This window comes from Pteronotus mesoamericanus, unplaced genomic scaffold (genome assembly GCF_021234165.1).
Source record: "Pteronotus mesoamericanus isolate MK-2021 breed Mesoamerican mustached bat unplaced genomic scaffold, CSHL_Meso_final scaffold_85, whole genome shotgun sequence".
Classification (NCBI taxonomy): Eukaryota; Metazoa; Chordata; class Mammalia; order Chiroptera; family Mormoopidae; genus Pteronotus; species Pteronotus mesoamericanus.
Window position 1 is genome coordinate 64043259 of NW_026555329.1, and position 24257 is coordinate 64067515.

The following is a 24257-nucleotide window of genomic DNA, read 5'->3' on the forward strand; positions in this document are numbered from 1 at the left end:
TGATCTCTTCTCCATTAAATAATCAAATTGAACTTTTAAAAACATGGATTATGGTTCTTCTCTTTCTCTGACTGGTTTGTTTTACCTAGCATAATGCTCTCCAATTCTATCTGTGCTGTCACAAAGGGTGAGATTTCCTTCTTTTTTATGGTCAAGTAGTATCCCATTGCATAAATGTAACACAGCTATTTTGTCCATTCACCTACTGATGGACACTTAGGCTGCTTCCAAATCTTGGCTATTATAAATAATGCTGCAGCAAACATAGAGGTGCATATATTTTTTGAACTTGTATTTCATGTATTTTATCATAAATTCACAGAAGTGGAATTGCTGGTTCCAAAGGCAGTTCTATTTTAATTTTTTGAGGTCACTCTATACTGTTTTCCACAGTGGTTGCACCAGCCTGCATTCCCACCAACAGTGCACAAGGATTCCCTTTTCTCCACAGCCTCACCAACACCTGTTGTTTGTGGATGTATTGATGATAGCCATTCTGACAGGTTTAAGGTTAATTTATATGTGGAATCTAATGAACCAAATAAACTAACAAACAAAATAGACACAGACTCATAGACAGACAGAACAGAAACCAACAGCTGTCAGAGGGGAAGGTGGTAGGGGGTGTGGGGCTGGATGAAAAAGGTGAAGGGACCAAGCAAAAAAAACTCATAGACACAGGCAACGTTATGGTGATTACCAGAGTGAAAATGAAGTGGAGGGAGGTAGAAGAAGGTAAAGGGGACACAAATGGTGATGGAAGAGGACTTGACTTGGGGTAGTAAACACACAGTACAAAATATAGATGTATCATGGAATTGTACACTTGTAATTTATATAATTTTATTAACCATTGTCACCACAATAAATTCAATGAAAAATAAAAATAAAAAATTTTTAAAAATCTAAAAGTACAAACTCACTAAGATTGGGGCAATAGCTTATGCTAAGTCTGTATGCCCCATATTGCAGTATGTGTAAAAGGTGTTCAATAAATACATACAGGATCATGATTAGATTGCATCATTCTCCTGATGAAAACTGTAATATGCATCCATTTATTCTTGATAGAATTTAACTGTTTACATGGTCCACAGGGTTCCACATGACCTGACTTTAACTTACTGCATGGACTTCATCTTCTGCTGATTCTATTCCAGCTACCTCTGCCTTCTTGAGTACACAAACACACAAAATTCCATCTCTCTTGGGTCATTTACACAGGCAGTTTCCTGGAATTCTCTCTCCTAATATCTTCACATAGATGGACCCCTTACATCATTTGAATATCTTCTCCAATATCACTGCTACAAAGAGGCCTTGTCTAATCAGTCTGTGTAAAATACTTCCTACCCCATCTTCCTGTCCCTCTGTTTATTCTTTCTTTTCTTCATAACACTTGACAATGTTTGAAATTTATACACTTATTTGTCTCTTTATCTGTTTATTGGCCGTCCTCTCCATTGGCATGTAACCCTTCCAGGTAGTAACACTGCTGTATTTACTGCTGCATCCTCCTCCTGAAACCAGTACCAGCCTCATAGAAAGTACTTAAGAGTTATTTCCCAAATAAATGAATGAAGAACTGTCCTTTGCCTGATGAAAAATCTAGTCGATTCAGCTCATTGTTGACCTGGGAAAGGCAAGTTTTTGACAGTGTTAGTGACAATTACTCTGTCTTCTATGTAGGGACACCGTAAGCCAGGCAAAATTTCAATGTTCAATCTAGTAATTTTTGAACCACTTTCCTATTTTTCTAAGGTCCCTTGCCCACCATCATTCAGCTTTTTTGCGCTGCCTGGTATCGGTCTCTGTATACATGACCCATATCAGGGCCGCTGTTACCTCTAGAGCATCCCATCCCTGAGGACAGGCACACTGCAATCATGGAGCGATGCCACAGTGCCCCATATGAAGCTGCTTTTATGCGTATCATTCCTGCCCCCGCAACTCATCTCCCGTTCCCCTCCTTGCACAGAGTTCCAACAATTTATGGGTGCTAACAGTCTTTATGAGAGTTTTAAATAAATGTTAAAGCATTACTGTGGTGGTTATTTTATGTGTCAATTTGACTGGGTTACAGGGTGCCCAGATATTTAGTTAAACATTATTCTGGCACCTTCTGCTAAGGTGTTTCTGAATTAGATTAATATTTGAATTGATAGCCTGAGTAAAGCAGATTGCCCTCCCTGATGTGGGCAGGTCTCATCCAGTGTCCAGAAGGCCTGAATAGAACAAATCATTGAGCAAAGGAGAATTCACTCTCTCCTGACAACCTGGAGTTGGAATACTCGTCTTCTGCCTTCAGACCCAGACTGACTTATAACTTCAACTCTCATGCTTCTCAGGCCTTCAGACTACAGATCTTGGTACTAGTCAGCTTCTATAGCCAATTCTCTATAATATATTGTGTGAATGAATTCTTCATAATAAAACTCTTTAGATGATAGACAGAGATAGATAGATGATAGATAGATAGATAGATAGATAGATAGATAGATAGATAGATAGATACCCACCCTATTCTGTTTCTCTGGAGTAACCTGACAAATACAACAAGCTTTATTTTTTGCCTCCTAAGGAGCTCTGGATTCAGCTTTCTCACTTTGGAGATGCTTGACTAGTGTCAGTTTTTTCCTTTTCTCTAAGTAGTATTCATGTATTCATGTATTCAGCCAGCCTGTCAGCCAGTCAGAGTAAAGTAGACACTGGGCTCATTGGTATAGGTAGATCCCACCTTCCTAAGATTTTATTTCAGAGAAAAACAATTCCAACTCCTCTCTCTACCAAAGGTGGGGAACTACAAACTCCATCCCCTTCCTTTCAGAACCATTATTTTCTAATAAATTATCTCAGAACTATTTGTATATGAAGTTAATGTAAATTGTGGGTTTGTGTGGTAGCTATAGCAGTTGTTTTCACCTATGAGAGTAGGTTGCCATTTTTGTTTAATTACCACTCACATCTTTTTAAAAATAGAGACGCCATTGACCACTCATGACTGCAGAAGAGGTTTTATCTCAATGTGGTAGTAAAAATATAAATGTTTCCAATACCATTTTATGCTCTATTGCTTAAAAAATATTAACCCTCCCATAAGAAAACATTTTATCCTTTAGGGGAGAATCCTTGATTCTTCCCATCACTTTGCTTTATTTTATATTAATAACTTTTTTCATTAATTTTACTATTAACTTTTGGCTTCTAGCAATGTTTTATCACTAGTGAATTTTTTCAGACAACCATAGGGTAATATGGTAAGAATTAACATCTTAATAAAGAAGAATAACTTTTTGCATTCTTAGAAAGTTCAAGGCCAAGATAATCTTCTTAAAATCATAGTAAGGAGAAGCTTTTTCGTGGTTTTTATAAAGACCCCAAATGAAACCCCGTCTTAAACTGTGTTATTAAGTATCTCCTTAACATAAATAACATAGTTACTACTTAAGCAACTTCAATACGAGTACAGGACTTAGATGTCAAAGATGCCCAAATATAGAATGCATTGTACCAAGGCTACTGTTAAAGTCCTTAATTTCCAATAGTTTCAGGAGATTTAACAAAATTCAGAGCATTGCCAGGCTTCCATGTTGCCATAAAACATGTACTTATACCTCAAGGAGTCACTTCACCAATTCTTTTAAATCTATAATTGGCACTTAGTGTTTGAGGATCACCCACACTGCTTGTCAGGATTAATTGTTTCTTTGGATTTGAACTAAATTATAAAAACAATAAAGCAAAGAAACATAAGAAAGTAAAGAAAGCCAAACTAAGAGGTACAGTCTCTACCAGTCCTCTCCATTTTTATATTCCAGGAAGAGGTTTTAAAGATGTATTTGATTGTATAATATAAAGTGTAAATTGTTTCTGCCTGGAATTCCTCATGGAGGTTCAAATATCTAGGTAGGATTGAATATAACCTTTTAACATTAACACGGTAGGTAAAAAGAATTATAACTGTAACCCTCATCTTGGTCTACTTTGCATCCAACTGATTCAAATAATGAGCTGCCCTCTAGAAAAACCTTAAAATCATTTGGCCATAAAGACATGAAAAAAGAAGATGAACAGACCATATGTTCAAATGTCTGTATTTTAAAGCAAATTCATGCTTATAAATACAGTACTATTAAAATTCTCCCTCACACCTCAAGACCTGGGTACTAAGTTGTCTAGAATGTATTTGTAAAAAGTATGTGCTGTTTTCTAAATTATTTAAAAATGTTTGCGTTTTATGTTGAAATTTAATCTCTTAGTGTTTGTTCAGATTAACTATTAAATATAAAACCTTGACTTAAGCTTTGTTATCATCTTACAGAATTTCTGCTTGATTTAATCTGAATTTGTTAACTTAAAATCAATTAGTAGTATAAAAATATTAAAAATTCTAAGTCCGGCTGTTATAAAGCATCAGTCATTGATCATGATAATATTGTCCATATATTGAATAATTGCAGTTTGCCTTCTTTGTAGCATAGAGTATCACTGCTTATCCAAAAAACTAAAAGAGCCTTTCAAATATATTTCTACCTACATTAGTGGGATAATTCATTTATGAAACTCTCATAGAAAGCATTACATAACACATGTCACCTCTGTATCTGGAACTTCTAAATCATATCTTTCTTTTTTTTTCATGTTGTATTATCTTTAATTAATCATGTTGTGTTACCTTTAATTAATTACAAACACTTTTCCAAGCACATCATATAGAATTCATTTCACCCACTCCTTTGTTCAGCCACCAGTCTTTTGTCTCTCTCTTCAGCAATGGTGAGGCAGATACCCTTTCCACAGGGAACAGAAATCCATGGTTCATTACCTTCGCCAATAACAAAAATGTTGGAGAGCCAGGTGGCAAAGCCGTTGCCATTGGCATCTTTCACATGAACTACATCAAAAGAACCAGGATGTCTCTCTCTGTTGGTTATCACACCAATTCTTCCGAGGTTAGCACCTCTGGTCACCATACACAGGTTACCAGTGTCAAACTTTAAATCAGTAATTTTGCATGTCTCCAAACCAATCTCAATGGTGTCGCTGACCTTGATGAGGAGATCAGGGTAGCACGGATGGTGCAGGCATCATGGCTCACCAGGTGAGGGATTCCTTTTGTGCCCACGAAGATCTTCCTCACTTTGCACAGCTTGTACTTGGCTTCCTCAGGTGCAATACAATGAACAACAAAGCGACCCTTGGTGTCAGAGATCAGATGGAAATTCTCTACGGTCTTGTCAATGCTGACCACATCCATAAAGCCAGCAGGGTAGGTTATATCAGTTCGGACCTTGCCATCAATCTTAAAGAACCGCTGCATGCAGATCTTCTTTACTTCATCTCCTGTTAGGGCATACTTAAGTCTGTTCCTTAAGAAAATGATGAGAGGGAGACATTCTCTCAGTTTGTAAGGACCGGTAGATGGCTGAGGAGTAAACATATCAGTCATTTTATCCATCATCCAATGCTTAGGAGCTGCTACGTGCTTCAGATGCTCCTTGGCACCATGAGCCATGGCTGCAGTAGGAACAGAAAGAGGACTGCCTCTTTCCGGTGCAGCCAGGAAAAAGCTCTAAATTGTATCTTTCATTTGTCTTTTTTCTTATTTAAATTTGCCAGGCTTAGTTGGAGTCACAAAGCTTTTCCTAAAATAACAGGGTAAACCAATGATGCAGAACTTGCAAGTGTCCAATCTCTGCACAAAATCATTCAATTTTGATTAAAGTGACTGACCATGGGGGGTTAACTAAATTGATAGACTATTACTTTACTTTGTTAAGAAATCAGTTCTTTTAATCAAGAGGGTAAGTCAAACTGTGTTTTAGATGAGACCTAAAATGACCATGATAAATATTGAGGTAACCAGTCCAAAGCAGTCGCTAAAGAATAAAGTATTTCAAAACTTCTAAAACTAACACTAACATTTCTCTAACTCATCATCTATGACTACATTAATTTGGAATCTTAATCATTTAGACCTAATCTCTGTGATTTAGTTCCATAGGACACTGAAGTGTTAATCAAATTTTACTCATACATATATTATAACTTAATTCCTAGAACAGCATTCCTTATGAAGCATTAATGATACAGAAAGTATAACCTGGCTTAGCATACGGTACTTCCATAGAAAACTTAAACATTGCTTATATAACCCATTAAGAAGGAAATAAAATCATGAAATGAAAATGAAAGCTTCACTCTTAATTATGCTCTTAATTTTATATGTGCTTAATCAAATGTTTTAAATAAAATCAAAAATAAAGAGAATGTTTCCACTTTCTCACAAAAATTATGCAGCACTAAAATTTCACAAATTAAAGCTCCACTAATTTGGAACTATGAGCAATCCAGTTTCTTTTTCCTTTATGAAGTTTATATTTTATTCAGGGTAGAGAAAAGTTATTGTTTTTTAAATTCTTTTTCAACTCTTAAAACATGGTCAGAGACAACAGCTCAGTTCAGTGTCCGTGTGCCTAACACTTCGCTAACATTGGACAAACTCTCCTTTTAAGAATATCTATCTCAGGCTCAGTCTCTCTCCAGGCAACAAAAGCTGGCCAAAATGTAATGATGTCATTTTCATCATATTTTATTTATTTTTATAGTTCCCTTCTGTTTTCAGCACAGGACACTGGGTTTCTAGTCACAGTACTAATATGAAATTTTCTGTTTAAATACATTTAGATTGTGGGGCCCTAGCCAGGCAGCTCAATTGGTTAGAGCACCCTCCTGATACGCCAAGGTTTCAGATTCAATCCCCAGTCAAGGCACATCCAAGAATCAACCACTGAATGCATAACTAAGTGGAACAACAAATTGATACATCTCTCTCTCCCGCCCCCCTCTCTCTATCCCCCCAACCCCCCCATCTGAAAATTAATAATAAATAAATACATATAAACAAATAAGTAAATTTGGATTGCAAAGTGAATCAATTTAAGTTAAATCCTGAGTAATAACTGTACAGGTAATAAGCAAGTATGTCTAAAAATTGTGAAAGTGGTAAAAATGGTTAGATATTAGGAGGTAAATAAAATATATAAAACCATACATTAAAAAATTATATATTAAACTGTAAGAGGCAAACCATCTACTTGGGTAAAGAAATTAATTCCAATCCCTTTTCCAGTATTTACTTGCATACCATCACGTTAATTTTAAATGACTCCTCTTTATTTATTAAAGTGGGTCAATCAAAACTTTTACTCAACATTTTCATAGTTTATTGTTTAGTACAAGCTTGAAAGTTATAAAACTGAGCCCTTTTGAGAAAAAATTCTAATTTGAAAACATCATTCAACAAATGCTTATTATTCATATATCCGGCATGGTGAGGCAGATTCAGGGAGGAACAAAAAGATTTATGTGTCCACTCATTATTCAAAAGCTATTGTTTTAGTCGCTATAATATTTAAAGCACTTGTTATATAGGATTTCATTAAAGAAGAAAAGGAGGAAAAAAAGGAGGATAAAGAGGAGAAGCAGGGGAAAGACAGGAAAAGAAAGAAGACAGGGTGGGAATTAATTACTAAGCAAGAAACCTGAACCCAGAGATTACCATCTAGTTCATTATTACTTATTACTGTCCTTGAGTTTTTCTTATTGTCCTAGGTACTATTTCATTTTCTCACATATTGCCTTTAAAAAAAAAGTCAATGTTTTATTCAGTCAGAGGTAATATTTAAGACACATTTCCTTTGAGTGTCAGATCCATGAAACTCAATAACAAATTCATGGAATACAAAACAGCACAATCTTAAACCTGCAACAAGGTTTATAAAATTCTGCAGACTTGGCCTCTCACATGTTCTTTGCTGCCCCAGAAAGGAAAGAACTCAATAAATACATTATTCATAATTTTTTTAAAGAAGTCAGAGTACTAACTTAAACATATGCATTTAATGGGAAAACTACTATCCTTTCTGGTGCTTCCAATTTTTACTAGATTTGTACATTTCACTTAAGATAAATAGAGTTGTGATGCTGTAATAATGTATTTATTAAACTACTACATTTATATTCTCTTTTCTTCCTCTTTACTTTGTATCTGGAGCCTATAAGAATTTCTCCTTTAGAAAAAGACAAAATCTATTTTGTTCTAAAGAAGACTGGTAGTTTTTAAATATGAAAATGGGTTTTGATATTCAATGCCTACAGGAGATTTTCATTTCTGATGTACTGAAGACAGATTTCCAAAAAAAGTTTTGTGCCATATGTACTCATACATTACTGTTTTAAAAAATAAAAAATCTTAAAAGATTACAAGATTTTCTTCATACCCTAAGTTCTGTGTGACAGTATTTTCCATACCACTTTGGCATGGAATGCCTTCCCAATGCATTTTAAGCTGATGGTATAATTTGCCTAAATGGTATGGCCTTCCATTTATGTTGACTGCCCACCTTTCCCCAAAAGGGTTATAAAACAGCTAATCAAGCTAGTAAATATAAATGTCTGAAATCAGTGAATCAACTTTCATTGTTTCATTACTTAGTTCCAACCAAAAGTATGGAAGGAGAGGTAATATTTGGTGTCACAGAGACTGAGCCCGAACACTAGCCCTACAGGAAAGGTGGGTGCAGTGATCCAGTCCTGCACTCCTCACGCCTTCACGGTCATTTCACCAGATTCTGGAGCCAGTTCTGTTCTCCTTGCAGCAAATGAGGGAAATAGTAGCAAACCCTCACCTCCATTTGAAGCCTCTCTACCTCACTCCCAATAACTGACCCTGGGCTCCTTCTGCGATGGCCAATCTGCACGAGGCACCGCAGTGCTATATCTGCATCTTCTCTTGCTTTTTCTTCTTATTCAACACTGACGTTGATATGGTATGTACTGTGTTAGCAACAGGAAACAAGGAAGAACAAGTCCCTAAAATAGAGGAACTCATAAATTCCCACAATTTCAGATAGTCTGCCTCTTGCCACCCATAAACGTAAAAATATTGTTATTTTCTCTTAATGTGAAAAATTTTGCAATATTCCATAATTGCAGCCATTTGGGTCTTCAATTCCACTTAAATAGCATTTTACTGCCTCGGATATAATAATAAAAGCTTTTGCATACTCTTCTTGCAATGTTTTTCCTTTAGTTCTTACTATAACTACTGTGATGGTCTTGGGTTGATGACTTCCTTAATTAACTTCTCATCACATAAAATTGCTGGAGTTACCTGGTAATTGGAAATGAATACCTCAAAATTATTTTTTACCATAAAGTTATGGTTAATATTCCATAAGATGTGCCATTTCCCTCTTATCCTTTAAATCCTTTATTTAAGGTAAAAGAATGTTATTACTTCAGGAAAAAGAAAAAAGGGCTATCACAAGCCTAGGAAATTCTTGGGGGCTGGGATGTTATGTTATTGTCTGACTGCTCAGACATAACACCTTCTTGCAGCCAGAGGGGAATTTTTACTCACACACCGAGGCTGACAGGAAATAAAACAAAAGAGAATCATTCAGTCCATTGATAAGACAGTAAACTAACTGGGGTCTCTTATTTCCACACTTTTTGTGAAGTAAACAATAAAGATCCTTGTGGTTTATGCCACCTTTAGTCAGGAATTCTTTTATCTGCAACCCTAAGCATCCTGTTCCTGTCTCTGCGATCCAAATAAACATAGCTTGGCCATTTGCTGGTCCAGTCAAGGATGGATAGAGGGAGTAACAAGAAGGATCAGAGAAAGAGGCAGAGTTCTGGTGGTGCTTACTCTGGAGTTCCCAATCACGTTCTCCCTGACAGTGTCCTTTCATTTGGTTTCCTACAGTAAAGATAAACTGTCATCCTCTGCTCAGAGTGTCAGGGCAGCAAAGACATACAGACGGACACAGTGACCTCAGTTGCACCTTTACCCCTGGCACAGACACTTAGGCCATGGTCATTAGCTAATCTGCAAAGGAGACATAAGGTTAGTTGCCTGTGGACCAAAGGAAAGGTTGTGAACAGTACTGCCTAGTAAACTGGCACCCTATGGCTGGGAGTGGATGGAGGAGGGCCTCAATGTGTCCCCTTTGCCAGTTTCCATGGTATAAATAATCTCAGCATAGATTTCAAACTACCAAAAGTTTCATAGACTGCGAACAAAATTCCTAAATACTTAACAATTATTTTAATGAGTTATCCATTTTTTTTTTTCTGAGAAAGCACTGTGTACCAACAGGAGGCATGGTTGAAGGAAAGTCAAGCGCATAAAATTCATAATCAATTCTTCCCTTTATGGAGCTTATAGACTGGCTGCAAAGTTCAGAAACATTTATAAGATGAAACAAACAAATCACTTCTAAGGCAACATACTAGCAAAGAAAAGTGACATCTATTCAAGATGACGGAGGAGTGAGTGGAAGTTACACTGATCTCCTCCCAGAACCAATCTGGAATTAGAATTAAATTGTGGAGAAATCACCTGGAAAACAACCAAACAATAGTGAGCGAGGAGCCTTAAAACCTTGGACAGAGGAATCAGCTTTAGCACAACCTAACTGATAAGGACGGCGGTAGAGTCTCGAGAAGGTGGGCTAGGCACCCTCAGGCAGCAGTGCCACAGGGATACTGAAATGGCCAGTTGGACCCCCTGAGAAGAGCAGGGTCTAAACCATAAGTGGGGATCTCCTGCCAACAGCACCAGAGGCCAAAAAGCACACAGACAACAGCCAGCTGTGAAAAGTGGCAGGGTTGCTCTCTGCCAGAGATGGGCAGCTGGAGATGCAAGGAGCCGTTTAAAGGGCCAAAGCAAAAATTTGTAGTGGCAGCCACTTACCTGGCCTGCAGTGGAGGCAGGATCAGAGTAGGCTGGAGCCACTCAGGAGAGACTGGGGAAGGAGGCTTTGGGGAGAGGATTGAGAAAGTGGCAGGAGGAGTCTTGATACTGACTCACCACCCATTCTGCAACTGCCATCTTGCTCAGGTGGACCACTCCCCTGAGTGGCAGCAGCGTGATAGGATACAATAGCCATACCCCCAGGAGGCTTAGCCCAGGCCCAGTGTTGAGCAGCCCCAGGTACTAAGTACAGAGCAACAGTCACAGATAGTAGATCCCTGGCTAAAGGGGGCATGGAGTGGTCTAGTGATGCTTTAAGGAAAGTTTGGAGACAGAGGCATTGAGGAAAGAACTGAAGGAGTAGCCAGGGTTATCAGGGTGCTGACCACCCCCCCATCACACAGCAGCAGCCATCTTGTTCAAGCAGACCACTCCCCTGAGCAGGAGCAGAATGAAAGGACCCAGTAGCCCTACCCACAGGAAGGACTCTACCTCGCCCTGACTGCTGAGGGCAGAGTGACTAGATTAACAACTGGAGGAGACAGACAGACAGTAGATCCTGGAAGTCACTTAAAGATGGCCTAAGGTCAGACAGGGTCAACAGCTGACATCATCAGAGACAGATCCAGAAAGTAAGAAAGAAAAAAAGTGGTCTCCTACCACAGAAGTTCACACCACAAAGTCAGGAATTCAAGACAGATCAATTTAAGAAGCAGGAACAAAAGAGAAGAGTCTCGTGAAAATAGGAAGAAAAAGAAACACCCCCCAATTGAAGGGAAAGGAGGAATCACCAAAAAGAGAACTAAATGAAATAGAAGCAAGTAATCAGATATTGAGGTTCTAAGGAAACTCAGTGAGCTCAAAGAGAATTACCAAAAACTACAGGGAAACTATGAGGAACTTATTGAAAACTATATCAGCATGAAAAAAAGACATAGAAACTATCAATAAGATGCAAGAGGAAATGAAGAATACAATTTCTGAATTGAAGAAAACAGTAGAAGGAATAAAAATCAGTCTCAATGAAGTAGAGGATCAAATCAGTGAACTGGAGGACAAGGTAGAAAAAAGCTCCCAAAAAGAGCAAGAAATTGAAAAAAGACTAAAAAAGAATGAAGAGGCGTTGAGGAAAATGCAGGACAACCTGAAAGGTAATAATATCCATATAATAGGGATACCAGAATGAGAAGAGGAACAAGGGATAGAGAACATGTTTGAAAAAGTAATGATGGAAAACTTCCCTAACTTGAGGAGAGAAAAAGTCACACAAGTCCAGGAAGCACAGAGGGTTCCACTCAAGAGGAACCCAATGAGGCCCACTCCAAGACACATCATCATTAAAATGGCAAATATCAAAGACAAACAGAATCCTAAAGGCAGCAAGGAAGAAACAGGTGGTAACATACAAGGGAACCCCAATACACCTAGCAGCAGACTTCTCAACAGAAACACTACAAGACAGAAGGGAATGGCAAGAAATATTCCAAGTCATGAAAAGCAAGGGCCTGCAGCCAAGACTACTCTACCCAGTGAGGCTCTCAATTAAAACAGAAGGTGAAATAAGGAGTTTCCCAGACAAAAGAAGGCTAAAAGAATACACCTCCACCAAACCAGCATTGCAAGATATGCTACAGAGACAGCTTTAAAAAAGATGAAGAAAAAGAGTGAGAAAGAGAGAAACACAGGTACAAAGGGAAAAAGTGAATAAGTACCTGTCAACTATAACTTTAAATGTAAACTGATTAAACGCTCCAATCAAAAGATATAGGGCATCTGAATGGATAGAAAACATGACCACATATGCTGCCCACAAGACCCACCTCTGAATAAAGGAACTACACAGGCTGAAAGTAAAGGGATGGAAAAAAATATTCCAAGCAAATGGACAGGGAAAAAAAGCAGGGCTAGCAATACTTATATCAGACAAAATAGATTCCAAAACAAAAGCCATAAAAAGAGACAAAGAAGGACACTGTATAATACTCAAAGGAAGAATCCATCAAGAAGACATAAACATTGTCAATGTATATGCAACCAACATACAAGCATCTAAATATATAAGTAAAATCTTGGAGGACTTCAAGAAAGATATAGACAGTAACACACTGATAGTAGGGGATTTTAACAACCCACTCTGGATCTGTTTGGATAGATCTTCCAAACAAAACATCAACAAGGATATTACAGCACTGAACAATGCATTAGATCAAATGAACTTAACTGACATATATAGAACCTTTCATCCCAAAGAAGCAAAATACACATTCTTTTCAAATGTACATGGAACATTTTCAAAGATAGACCACATGATAGGACATAAAACAAGCCTTAACAAATTCAAGAAAATCGAAATCATAACAAATATTTTCTCAGACCATAAGGGCTTGAGACTAGAAATCAACCTCAAGGTAAAAACTCAAAAACATTCAAACTCATGGAGACTGAATAGCATGCTTTTAAACAATGAATGGGACAATAATGAGATCAAAGGAGAAATCAAAAAGTTTCTGGAAACAAATGAAAATGAACACACAATAGTCCAAAACCTATGGGACACAGCAAATGCAGTCCTGAGAGGGGAGTTCATAGCAATACAGGCCTATCTAAAAAAGATAGAAACATTTCTGATAAACAACCTAACCCTACATATTCAAGAACTGGAACTGGAGAAACTACAACAAACAAAGCTCAGAGCAAGTAGAAAAAAAGAAATAATCAAGATCAGAGCAGAACTGAATGACATAGAGACTAAAAAAACAACTCAAAGGATTAATCAATCCAGGAGCTGGTTCTTTGAAAAGATAAACAAAATCAACAAGCTGTTAAGCAGACTTATCAAGAAAAAAAGGGAGAGGACCCAAATAAATAGTATCAGAAATGAAAGAGGAGAAATTACAACTGATACCACAGAAGTACAAATGATTGTAAGAAATTACTATGAACAGTTATATGCCTTAGAAATTTGAAAACCTTGATGAAATTTCTAGAAAAATATAACTTTCCGACAATGAATGAAGAAGCAGCAGAAAGCCTGAACAGACTGGTGAGATTGAAGTAGTAATCAAAAAACTCCTGGCACACAAAAGTCCTGGACCAGACAGTTTCACAGTATTATACAAAATGTTTAAGGAAGAGCTAACCTCTGTCCTTCCCAGACTATTCCAAAAAATCCAAGAATAGAGAAGTGTCCCAAACTCTTTTTATGAGGCTGGCATCATCCTAATCCCAAAACCAGATAAAGACACAACAAAGAAAGAAAACTACAGGCCAATATCGTTGATGAACATAGACGCTAAAATCCTCAACAAAATATCAGCAACCGCATCCAACAATACATTAAAAAGATCATCCACCATGATCAAGTGGGAGTCATCCCAGGGATGCAAGGATGTTTCAATATTCACAAATCAATAAATGTGATACATCACATAAACAGAAGGAAAGCTGAAAACCGCATAATCATCTCAATAGATGCGGGAAAAACAGTTGATAAGGTAGAGCACCTGTTTATGATAAAAACACTCCTCAGAGTGGGAATAAAGGGGGCATACCTCAACATAATAAAGGCCATATATGAAAAACCTCATACTCAGTGGGAACTCAACATAGTATTGGAAGTCCTAGCCACAGCGATCAGACAAGAAAAAGAAATAAAAGGCATCCAAATTGGAAAGGTGGAAGTAAAACTATCATTGTTTGTAGATGGCATGATAGTGTACAAAGAATACCCCATAGACTCCACCAGAAAAGTACTCGACCTAATAAGTGAATTTGGCAAAACAGCAGGATACAAGGTCAATATTCAGAAATCGAAGGCATTTTTGTACACTGAAAATGAAATACCAGAAGCAGAAATCAGGAAAAACAATCCCTTTGTTATAGCAAGAAGAAAAATAAAGTACCTAGGAATAAACGTAACCAAGGAGGTAAAAGACCTGTACACAGAAAACTATATACAACACTGAAGAAAGAAATTAAGGAAGACACAAATAAATGGAAGCATATACAGTGTTCATGGATTGGAAGAATTAACATCATCAAAATATCCATGCTACCAAAAGCAATTTATAGATTCAATGCAATCCCTATTTAAATACCAATGATGTTTTTCACAGACATAGAACAAATATTTCAAAAATTTATATGGAATCATAAATGGCCCCGAATAGCCGCAGCAATTTTGAGAAAGTAAAACAAAGCAGTAGGGATCGCAATACCTGACATCAAACTATATTACAAGGCCACTGTAATCAAAACAGTCTGGTACTGGCATAAGAACACACACATAGATCAATGGAACAGAACAGAGAGCCCAGAAATAAACTCATGTCTCTATGGTCAATTAATATTTGACAAAGGGTACAGAAGCATAAAATGAAGTAAAAATAGCCTCTTCAACAAATGGTGTTGGGAGAGCTGGACAGCTACATGCAAAAAATTGAAATTCAACCACCAACTTACATGTTACACAAAAATAAACTCAAGATAGATAAAAGACTTGAATGCAAGTCACAACACTGTAAAAGTCCTGGAGGAGAACATAGGCAGGAAACTCTCAGATATCCCACTAAGCAATATTTTCACCGATATGTCCCCTAGAGCAAGGGACATAAAGAAAAGACTAAACAATTGTGACTTAATCAAAATAAGAAGCTTCTGCATGGCTAAAGAACACATTAGCAAAATGAAATGAGAACCAACCGTATAGGAAAATACATTTGCCAATGATACCTCAGACAGAGGTTTGATCTCCAAAATATATAAAGAACTCACACGACTCCACTGCAGGAAGGCAAACAATCCAATTTAAAAAATGGGCAAAGGACCTGAAGAGGCACTTCTCCAAGGAGGACATACACAGTATCCAGAGACATATGAAAGGATGCTTAGCATAACTAGCTATCAAAGAACTGCAAGTTAAAACCACAATGAGATACTACTTTACACTGGTCAGAATGGCCATCATAAATAAATCAACAAACAACAGGTGCTGGCAAGGTTGTGGAGAAAAAGGAGCCCTAGTACACTGTTGGTGGGAATGCAGACTGGTGCAGCCACTGTGGAAAGCAGTATGGAATTTCCTCAGAAAGCTAAAAATGGAATGCCTTTTGATCCAGCAATTCCACTGCTCAGATTATACCCTAAGAATTCTGAAACACCAATTCAAAAGAACCTATGCACCCCAATGCTCATAGCAGCACAATGTACAATAGCCCAGTGCTGGAAGCAACCTAAGTGCCCATCAGGAAATAACTGGATCAAAAAACTATGGTACATTTACACAATGGACTGCTATGCAGCAGAAAGAAAGAAAGAGCTACTACCCTTCACAACAGCATGGATGGAACTGGAGAGCATTATGCTAAGTGAAATAAGCCAGGCGGTGAAAGAAATACCATATGATCTCACCTATAAGTGGAACCTAATCAGCAAAGCAAGCAAGCAAGGAAAATATGACTAGCAACACTGAAAGAAAGAAGAATATGAGAAGGACAGGAGGGAGGAAGGGAGTGGGGTAGCGGGGAGGTTAAAGGGAAGGGTCAGATCAAGGAACAGGTGTGAAGAACACATGGACGAAGCCAAGGTGAAGATGGTTTGAGGGGGGGAGGGAGGGTGCATCGGGCAGGGGAGAGTGGTGGTGGGTAAAGGGAGACAAACGTATTGGAACAATTTAAAAAAAAAAAAGAACATGGATGAATGACGCACAGACATGGACAACAGTGTAAGGCTTGACAGTGGGAGTCGGGGGTGGGCTGGGTGGAGGAGGGCAAAGGGGGAAAAATCGGGACAGCTGTAATAGGATAACAATTAACAATTTTTTTAAAAAAAGAAAGGTGACATCTAAGCACCTAAGACAAGGAAAATGAATACAACAGCCCATGTCATAGTGTGGTTGAAAGCCCCAAATGACATCATAGATGAAAAGAGCCTTGGTGAGTGATAGGCCATCACAGAAATGTAAAGGATCATTCCTCATTGATTGGAATGAAGCTAATCAAAGAAGGCTACATCTGGGTTCCCAGAACATGGTCATTGATGATGATAATATTAAAATATTATTTTAATATTATTTTATTAAAATAAAATTTAAAAAAATAGTAGAGAAAGAAAAAGTTCATTATAAACAGAATACCTTACTAGCTTCAGTATTTGTTGTTACTGTATTTTTTAATAGAGCTAATTTTCCTATTTCACTATAGTTACAGGTATCAAGGTATAGAAGGTTAATTGAATACATAAAAGCATACCAACCCAACCTATTATAAAGGGAAGAATTTACTCAAACAGTTTTACTGATGAATAATGACACATAATTTGAATGATTTTAGTAGAACTGACTGACTGAATTATAAACACTTGTTCTGAAATGTCCATGTAGATGAAACCCCCTCAAAAAAGATAAGGCACATATTTTTTGTATCTCTTGTGTGGCTTTTACTCACTGTTTTGTCATACAAACAAGCTTAAATTTTTGACTTATCACTGTCCCAGTTCTCAAGCCCCACGTTTCTCCTTACGACAGTATCTTTCTATTATGATGATGGATGAAAGCCCAAACAATGTTTACTCTAGTCTATTGGAAAAAAAACATGAAAATGTCCAGAGGAGAAAAATCGCTAAAAGTAATAAATGAAATACATCCACCAGGGAAACAGAACCTTGGTCCCTGTCTCCTTTTGGAGCACTAGTCCTCCAATGTGAGTAAGGCCATGGCAGAGATCTAAACACGGCCTTAATTCATACACCCCAGAGCTAGAGACATTCAAAGAACCAGAATTAGCTGAAATAAATTTGAAAGAAAACACATTCTTCATAGATCCCATATGTGACATATTTCTCTGTATGTAATACCTATAATCAAATGGATTCTTAAATGACAAAGCAAGGGAAAAGGTATGAAGTCAGGGAAATTGAGAGTGATATAAGCCTGTTACTGATACCAGCTGTGCTTCTTCGCCTCTGTGCCCTGTATATCTAAACACCTATCTATCAAAAGAACATGTCCTAGAGAACAACTTGATGACAGAGGTGAATTTCAATCTGACACCTTCAGTGAACTAAAAAATGAACTATATCATAAACTATTGCTCTTTCCCAATCCAAACAGAAAAATAAAAATGATTATGAAGATACTTACATTCTCTATAGGAAATAACTAGGTAATATGGGAAGTGTTTACTGAGTTTCTGAAATACTCTATGGGTAATCAATCTAAAACCACACAGAAATTATCCTTTCATAAAACTATTTTAAAACTTTTATGTTAAAATGTAGCTTTTATCGTTTATGTTTTCAAACACTAGGTTCTTTTTCCAACAAATAATGAGTCTTAGACTGCAAATACTAAATAGAAAGTTTATCAAAATTTTCCAGTTTTCAACCAGTCATGTGGCATCATGGAGACACTGCCATATTCATTTATTCATCCAATCTATTCCTATGATTCTCTACTTCTCTGTAAAATAAAAGTGCACATCTTGATTAATGAGATAATCTTTGCAACTGTACTAACTTTTCTAAATTTCACATTTATTAATTTCAATAAATTTCCACTAATTTCTACATTATGAATTTGATTGGGTGGGAACATTTGATCTGTCTTTACAAAACCCTTTATGACTATAACTATACTTACCCAATTTTTATAACACCTGTGAAAAACTGAAAAGATCACAGGGGTTTTTTTGTGATCTTTTCATTAATACTGCAAAAGTTGTGCATACCTACCTACCATCAGGAAATATAATACTGTCTTAAGTACATAATCCTCTCAAATTTTACTGCAGAATATCCCGGGTTATCAAACTGATTATGCCATGAGTCATGGGCACCAGAACATGGTATTTAAATGAATGTACTGCAATGGGAACTGGCAAAAGCCGGTGCTCTGTCCCATGCTTGGTGAGTAAAATGTGGTCAATTGACTACCGTTGCTCACACATCTCACACATGCCAGCACCCACAAACCTACACATTTTGCCTTGGGATGGCAGCCACGAAAATTGAGAACAGCTGGAGCTATTTGCAAAGGTAAAGAGAACAGGAACTTCATGATGTAAGTAAATGATTCTATAAATGACACAAGATTTCATGCTTAAGTAATGAGAAGAAGATGTCATCACTTTCAGAGTCTAAAAAATTGAAATGAGACCTAATGAACATTATTTGCAAATTGTTGGATGTGGAGTAATGGAAAGGCATTCCAGTTAAAAACAAGTAAGCAATTGGCTATAGGATACTAAAACCTGAGTAGTAGAACAGGAGTGGAAATGTAGAGTTGTGAGTGAAGTTAATACCCATATGAAGAAGAGGAAGAATAATCCAGAGAAAGAGAGAGAGAGAGAGGCAGGGTGAGAGAAAAAACATGAACGGATGGATGAACATGAACGAGAGTGGTTAAAGAATGCTAAAAGTTAGAAAAGAGCAGGAGGATGAAAAGGGAGGCATAAAAAATAAAAGGAAGAACAGCAGGTGAGAGAACAGCCTCAAAATATATTCACTCATTATTAATTCATTCAATAAATATGTATCGAGGACCTTCTCTGTGCGAGGCATTATGCTAGACACTGGATGGGGGGGCAAGGCTTAGTGCAAATAAACATGGCCTCTGCCCTCATGGAGTTTACAATCTAATGGAGAAGAGAACAAGACATCAGACAAATAATGAAACTGCCCCCTCCTTCCTCAAATAAGTATCATTGTGATAAATGATCCAAAAAGAAGAAGAAAAACAAGGTTCAGGGGCTGGGGGCATATATAAAAAGGAACTGCTTAATCTTGTCTGAAGTGTTAGGGAAGGTTACCCTGAGAAAATGATATTACCTGGCAAATAAGTAATAAAAATGGAAGAAAGGGAGCAAGGGAGGCAGGAAAGGGGAAGAGAGAGAGGGAGAGAGAGGAAGAGAGAGAGAAGAGAGAGAAGTGATCAACAAAGTCACAGGGAGCAAAGATGTCATACTGTGAAACAGAAAAGTAAAACAGTGCATAGCAATAAAGAGGCCCCCTGTTCTCCTTTTATTATTTTGCACTTTTCATTCTAGTCTTAAAGCCAAGTATAAGTAAGCAGTTCAGGGCTGGGGTTGTGTTGGAGTAGGCACTGCTAACTACTTACCCAACATTTATTTCACCAGTTCTGCCTTAGGAAAACAGACACCTAAGGTTTTTTAGGGTAGCAATGAGCCCTGCTAAAATACTAATTTTGCCAGCCTGCCTCGCAGCTACAATTGACTGTATGACAATTCTCACCAATCAGACATAAGCAGAATGCTTCTGGGGATTTCTAGAAAGGCTTGCTTTCCAGAAAGCTCCTTCCTGCCTGACACCTGGCTTTCTGTTTCCTACCTTGAATGAGGCTGTGAAGCAGCCATCTTGTAATGTCAAGCACCGATGAGAATAAAAGCCACGTACTGAGGATGAAAGAACCGAAAAAGAGAGGCCCTGGAATTTCGATGACATCCTGGAGCCAGTGTACCAATCCCAGCCTCTCTGCCTTTTTGTTATGTGAAAAAAGCTAACCAACTCCCATTTGGTTAAGCCAATGTAGAGCAGTTTTTGTTAGTTTCAATCAAATATAATCCCTAATTGCTACAGGGTGTAGCGGGATGGGAGAAGGAGATATCATTGTTAAAGGTGAACGAAGTAAAGATGACATAGGACTACTAAGTCATTTCTAGTCCCTTCTTATAGCATAGACACTGTTATTGCCACAAATACACAGGATAAGCTATACAATTACGTAAGTACCTCCTTATTTAGAATGTGATCCTCAGAAGCTGTTTAGCTTTAAACCACAGAAAACTGGTATATTTAAAGATATCTAATTGTCACATGGTATTTTCTTTAAAAAAATAAAACATTTCCATCGCTGTACATTAATCAAGACCACCTCATGAGGAAGTAATGGGAGGATTCTGACAACTCCACCACGTGCTGTGGGCAGGTGGTGGGCATTAAAAATGGCTTTATTTTTCATAAGCAGAATATAAAGGAGCATCTTAGAGTCTCAGATTCCCAAAATGTATGTCAATTTGGCAGGAGACCAGTGCCTTTTTAGTTATAAAAGCATATATAACTTTTCAACGTTTTCCTTTTCCTAATTATACACATCGATTCATCGTGACACTCCCATTTAGAAGGGTATTTAAAGTGAGCTCTGGGCAGTTTGACCAAGGACCATTACACTGGCACGTCCTCTCGTGTTTCACTGTAAAGTGTGTCCTGCCTGATGTAGCTTTGATGGCAAAAACCTCACAATTTGAATCCTGCCTCTAACACATACTAATTTTGTCACCTGAAGCAAGCTGCCCAGTCTCTGAGAGCTTGGGTTTTCTGAACGCCTACATGTGTGAGTGTTAAAGGAGATCCTTTAAAAACAACACAGCAAACACAAAGGCCTACATCACTGTACGCTCTCTGCAGACATTATTACCTTTTTTCTCTTTTGACCATTCCTATACTGAACTGCACTTGGGGAACTTTCATTAAAGGAACCAGAAGCAAAAGCTAGTAAAATCTGTTCCTACAGAATAGATCCCAACCTAATTAAGTGCAACATGAAGAAAGGGTTTTGACTAAACTCTGAAGCAAAGATTATAAACATACAGAGTGTGGGAAAAAGTAATTGCGCCCATTATCGGAACATCAGGCAGACTATAACAAAGAATATTTTAAGAACTGTTTCTATTTTCAAAAGGCTAAGTTAGTATTCTGTAATCACAAATTACAAGTCACAAGAAAAAAATCACAGAAAAGAATTTTGAAGACTCTCTCCTTGTCCTATAGACTTGTGGCAGGGAATATACCTGGGCACAGCCGTCAGTGTAGAAGGTTAAAGGTCCCATGACTCCTACATTCACCGCTGCCTGTTGCTCTCACCTTGAACCAGCACTGAGCTGTAGCAATGATCTCCCCTCGGGTAGCAGAGGTGAGCCCCTCACCAAGCATCCCCTCCCTGATGAGTCATCTCTCTGACTATGTCACTCTGTTTAAGGCGAGGGACAGGGAGAGCAAAACACTCAGAAGTGGGACCCCAGTGATAAAACAGCAGTAATATTTTTGGATACTGAGAATTAGTATTTTCTTGTAGGAACTATGAATGGTAACATTTCCTTGGCCAGTCTCAAAAATATCAATTAATTTCTTTGCTACTAGAAATCTGTTGCCTTGGTTCTCTTACAGGCAGGCGAGGGGGTGGAGAGGGAGAGGAGAACCATTATTATTGTCTTGTAATTATCCAAAGATGGTTCATTTTACTTTATGTTAGAGTGGCCAAATTTGTATTATTCCTCCATTGCCTTAATCATCATCATAAATCAGGAAACAAGAATTGCAAAGTCCAATTACCATTCAGAGTAGATACAGGAAGGAAATTAAAGCTCCCTTTCTAAGTGGAAGAAAGGGCATTTCCACAGAGCATCCTAAGGGAATGCACCCTGTGCTGAACAGCACATTATTGAAAAAGAGATAAGCAATTGTGCGATGTACTATTGCCAACACTTTCTAGTCTTTCAGCTTCTGTTCTAAATGCTTACAAGGAATAATATCTTCACATTTTTCATAAAGCTTCCACAGAAGAAATCCATTTGCATTCACAAGTATTGCAAATATAGCAGTTATTATTTCAAGAAGAGAGGCAGAGACCAAGAGAAACACAGAGACTGGAGTCTTTGCTTGGGGTCCCCACATCTTCTTCCTTTAAGGATCTCAAACCAAGGAATTACTGTAGAGAAAGATTTTTTTTAAACATATAAGCTTCTAAGAAATATAAGCCTAAACCGTTTAATTATTTTCTCTCCTTAGTAATTCTATTTCTCTGCTAATAAAAATAGCAACTCAGTGATACTAACTTCCAGCAAGTCAATTTGCATATTACTGATCAATTTAATCACTAACTACACAGCTGTGGGTGGCATAAAAGGAAAAAGTGAATCAATCCAGTTGTTTGGACAGTTTAATCAATCAATCAAAGTGGTAGATCTTCTAACCCTGTGAAATTATACCTAAAGTAAATATCCTGATGTAAACTTTATTTAGACAAAGGCAACATCCATCTATAAAGTCAACAGAAAATCTGCTGCCTGTCATATTTGAACACCGGGAACTCAGCTGTTCAAAAAACCCCACCATTTTTAGAAAACAGAGTAATTTAGCCACACAGTTAACAACTTCTCATTATTGAGTTTGTTGAGCTAAATTCAACCAATGTTTAAGTTGGTAAATACATTATAAAATTAGATTCAGATTAGAAAGAATGCTAGAAAACACAATTAAAAGATATGGACAATTTTTATCTCTCTGGTTTCAAAGGATTTTTTAAATTTTCTTGTTTCCTTCTATTCCAGCTGCATAACTGAGTTGAATTCTGATGAAACAATATGTTGTCCAAACTTAAGTCCTATGTTTTAGGCAATTAATAATTGTCAACAATATATAAATTACACTGATCAGTTCTACCTTCCCTGTCTAGGAACTAGCTGGCTCACAGCCCAAACACAATAATAATTCATAGTTAAAACTGTATTTGGATCTTCTTAGAATCATAGCACTTATTACCTTTCTCTGCATTGATGGCATCTCTTTTTTTTAACATGAATTTTATTATGGCTGCCTTGATCGTGGCACGGTAAATATCTGAATTTTAAAGAGCAGTTCTCCAAGTATAGTTCCAATGAACCTGTAAGGATTTTCTAGATGTTTGGAAAATTAATGCTTTAATCATTAAAAACTGGAGAAGTAGTTAAAGTATGTAATAGAGTTTCTACTATAAATGTCAATTTCTACTATAACCCCAACCCTCCCGCCTCCCCCCACACACAAATTTGAATGACTGGAATGACTCTCCAAACCAAAACATCACAGATTGCTCCCCTTGCTCTCAGCAGGGAAAGAAAAATGAGGTATTTTGGGGACAGTGATAGAGGAAGAACAAAGGATTTAGCCACTGGCAAAGGCAAGTAAGAATAGATCAAGCCCACAGTTTCCATGCTCATTTCTTCTAGGAAGAAACATGTGAACCAGGAAAAACAAGACATCAGTGACTGAGAACTTCTTTTAGTAGTCAATAAAATTCCATTGATTTTCTATAGATTTTATTTCAGCAACCACCTAAATTTTACAGATTTTACGAAACCTAAGAGGCAGTACAGTATAGTGACCTGAGTTCAAAATCTAATTTGCCCAGTTAATTGCTCTAAACCTCAATTCCCCCTCAAAATGGAAATAATATCTAATCATGATAATAGATTTTTAAGTGACTTGCAAAAAGCCTGCCATAGGAAGCCCTCAATTCATGGTAATAAGATAATGTATTAAATATGAAAATATTAACTGACTTCTAGAATCTCCCACCTTGTGTCCTTTCCTGAATGTTCTATCATTTGTCAGTAGCAATACACTTCTACTTAAAGGGGACATCTTTTCTTCTAATACTCAGAAGAAATGTTTTCAGTAGCACTTTGCCTTTCCAAGTTATTTTCTTTAGATTTTCTCTGCTTTT

At 37.3% G+C, this 24257-nt stretch overlaps 2 protein-coding genes across 2 annotated transcripts in view; both read right to left on the reverse strand.

Moving 5' to 3' along the window:
* GRM8 (glutamate metabotropic receptor 8) overlaps nucleotides 1–24257 on the reverse strand; it is an 823740-nt gene that overhangs the window by 547508 nt on the left and 251975 nt on the right. The gene's annotated exons all lie outside the window — the stretch shown is intronic.
* LOC129063305 (40S ribosomal protein S4-like) lies at nucleotides 4725–5515 on the reverse strand. The gene is given in 2 exon segments (XM_054564285.1): nucleotides 4725–5069; nucleotides 5072–5515. Coding segments are annotated over 2 exon segments (789 nt in total).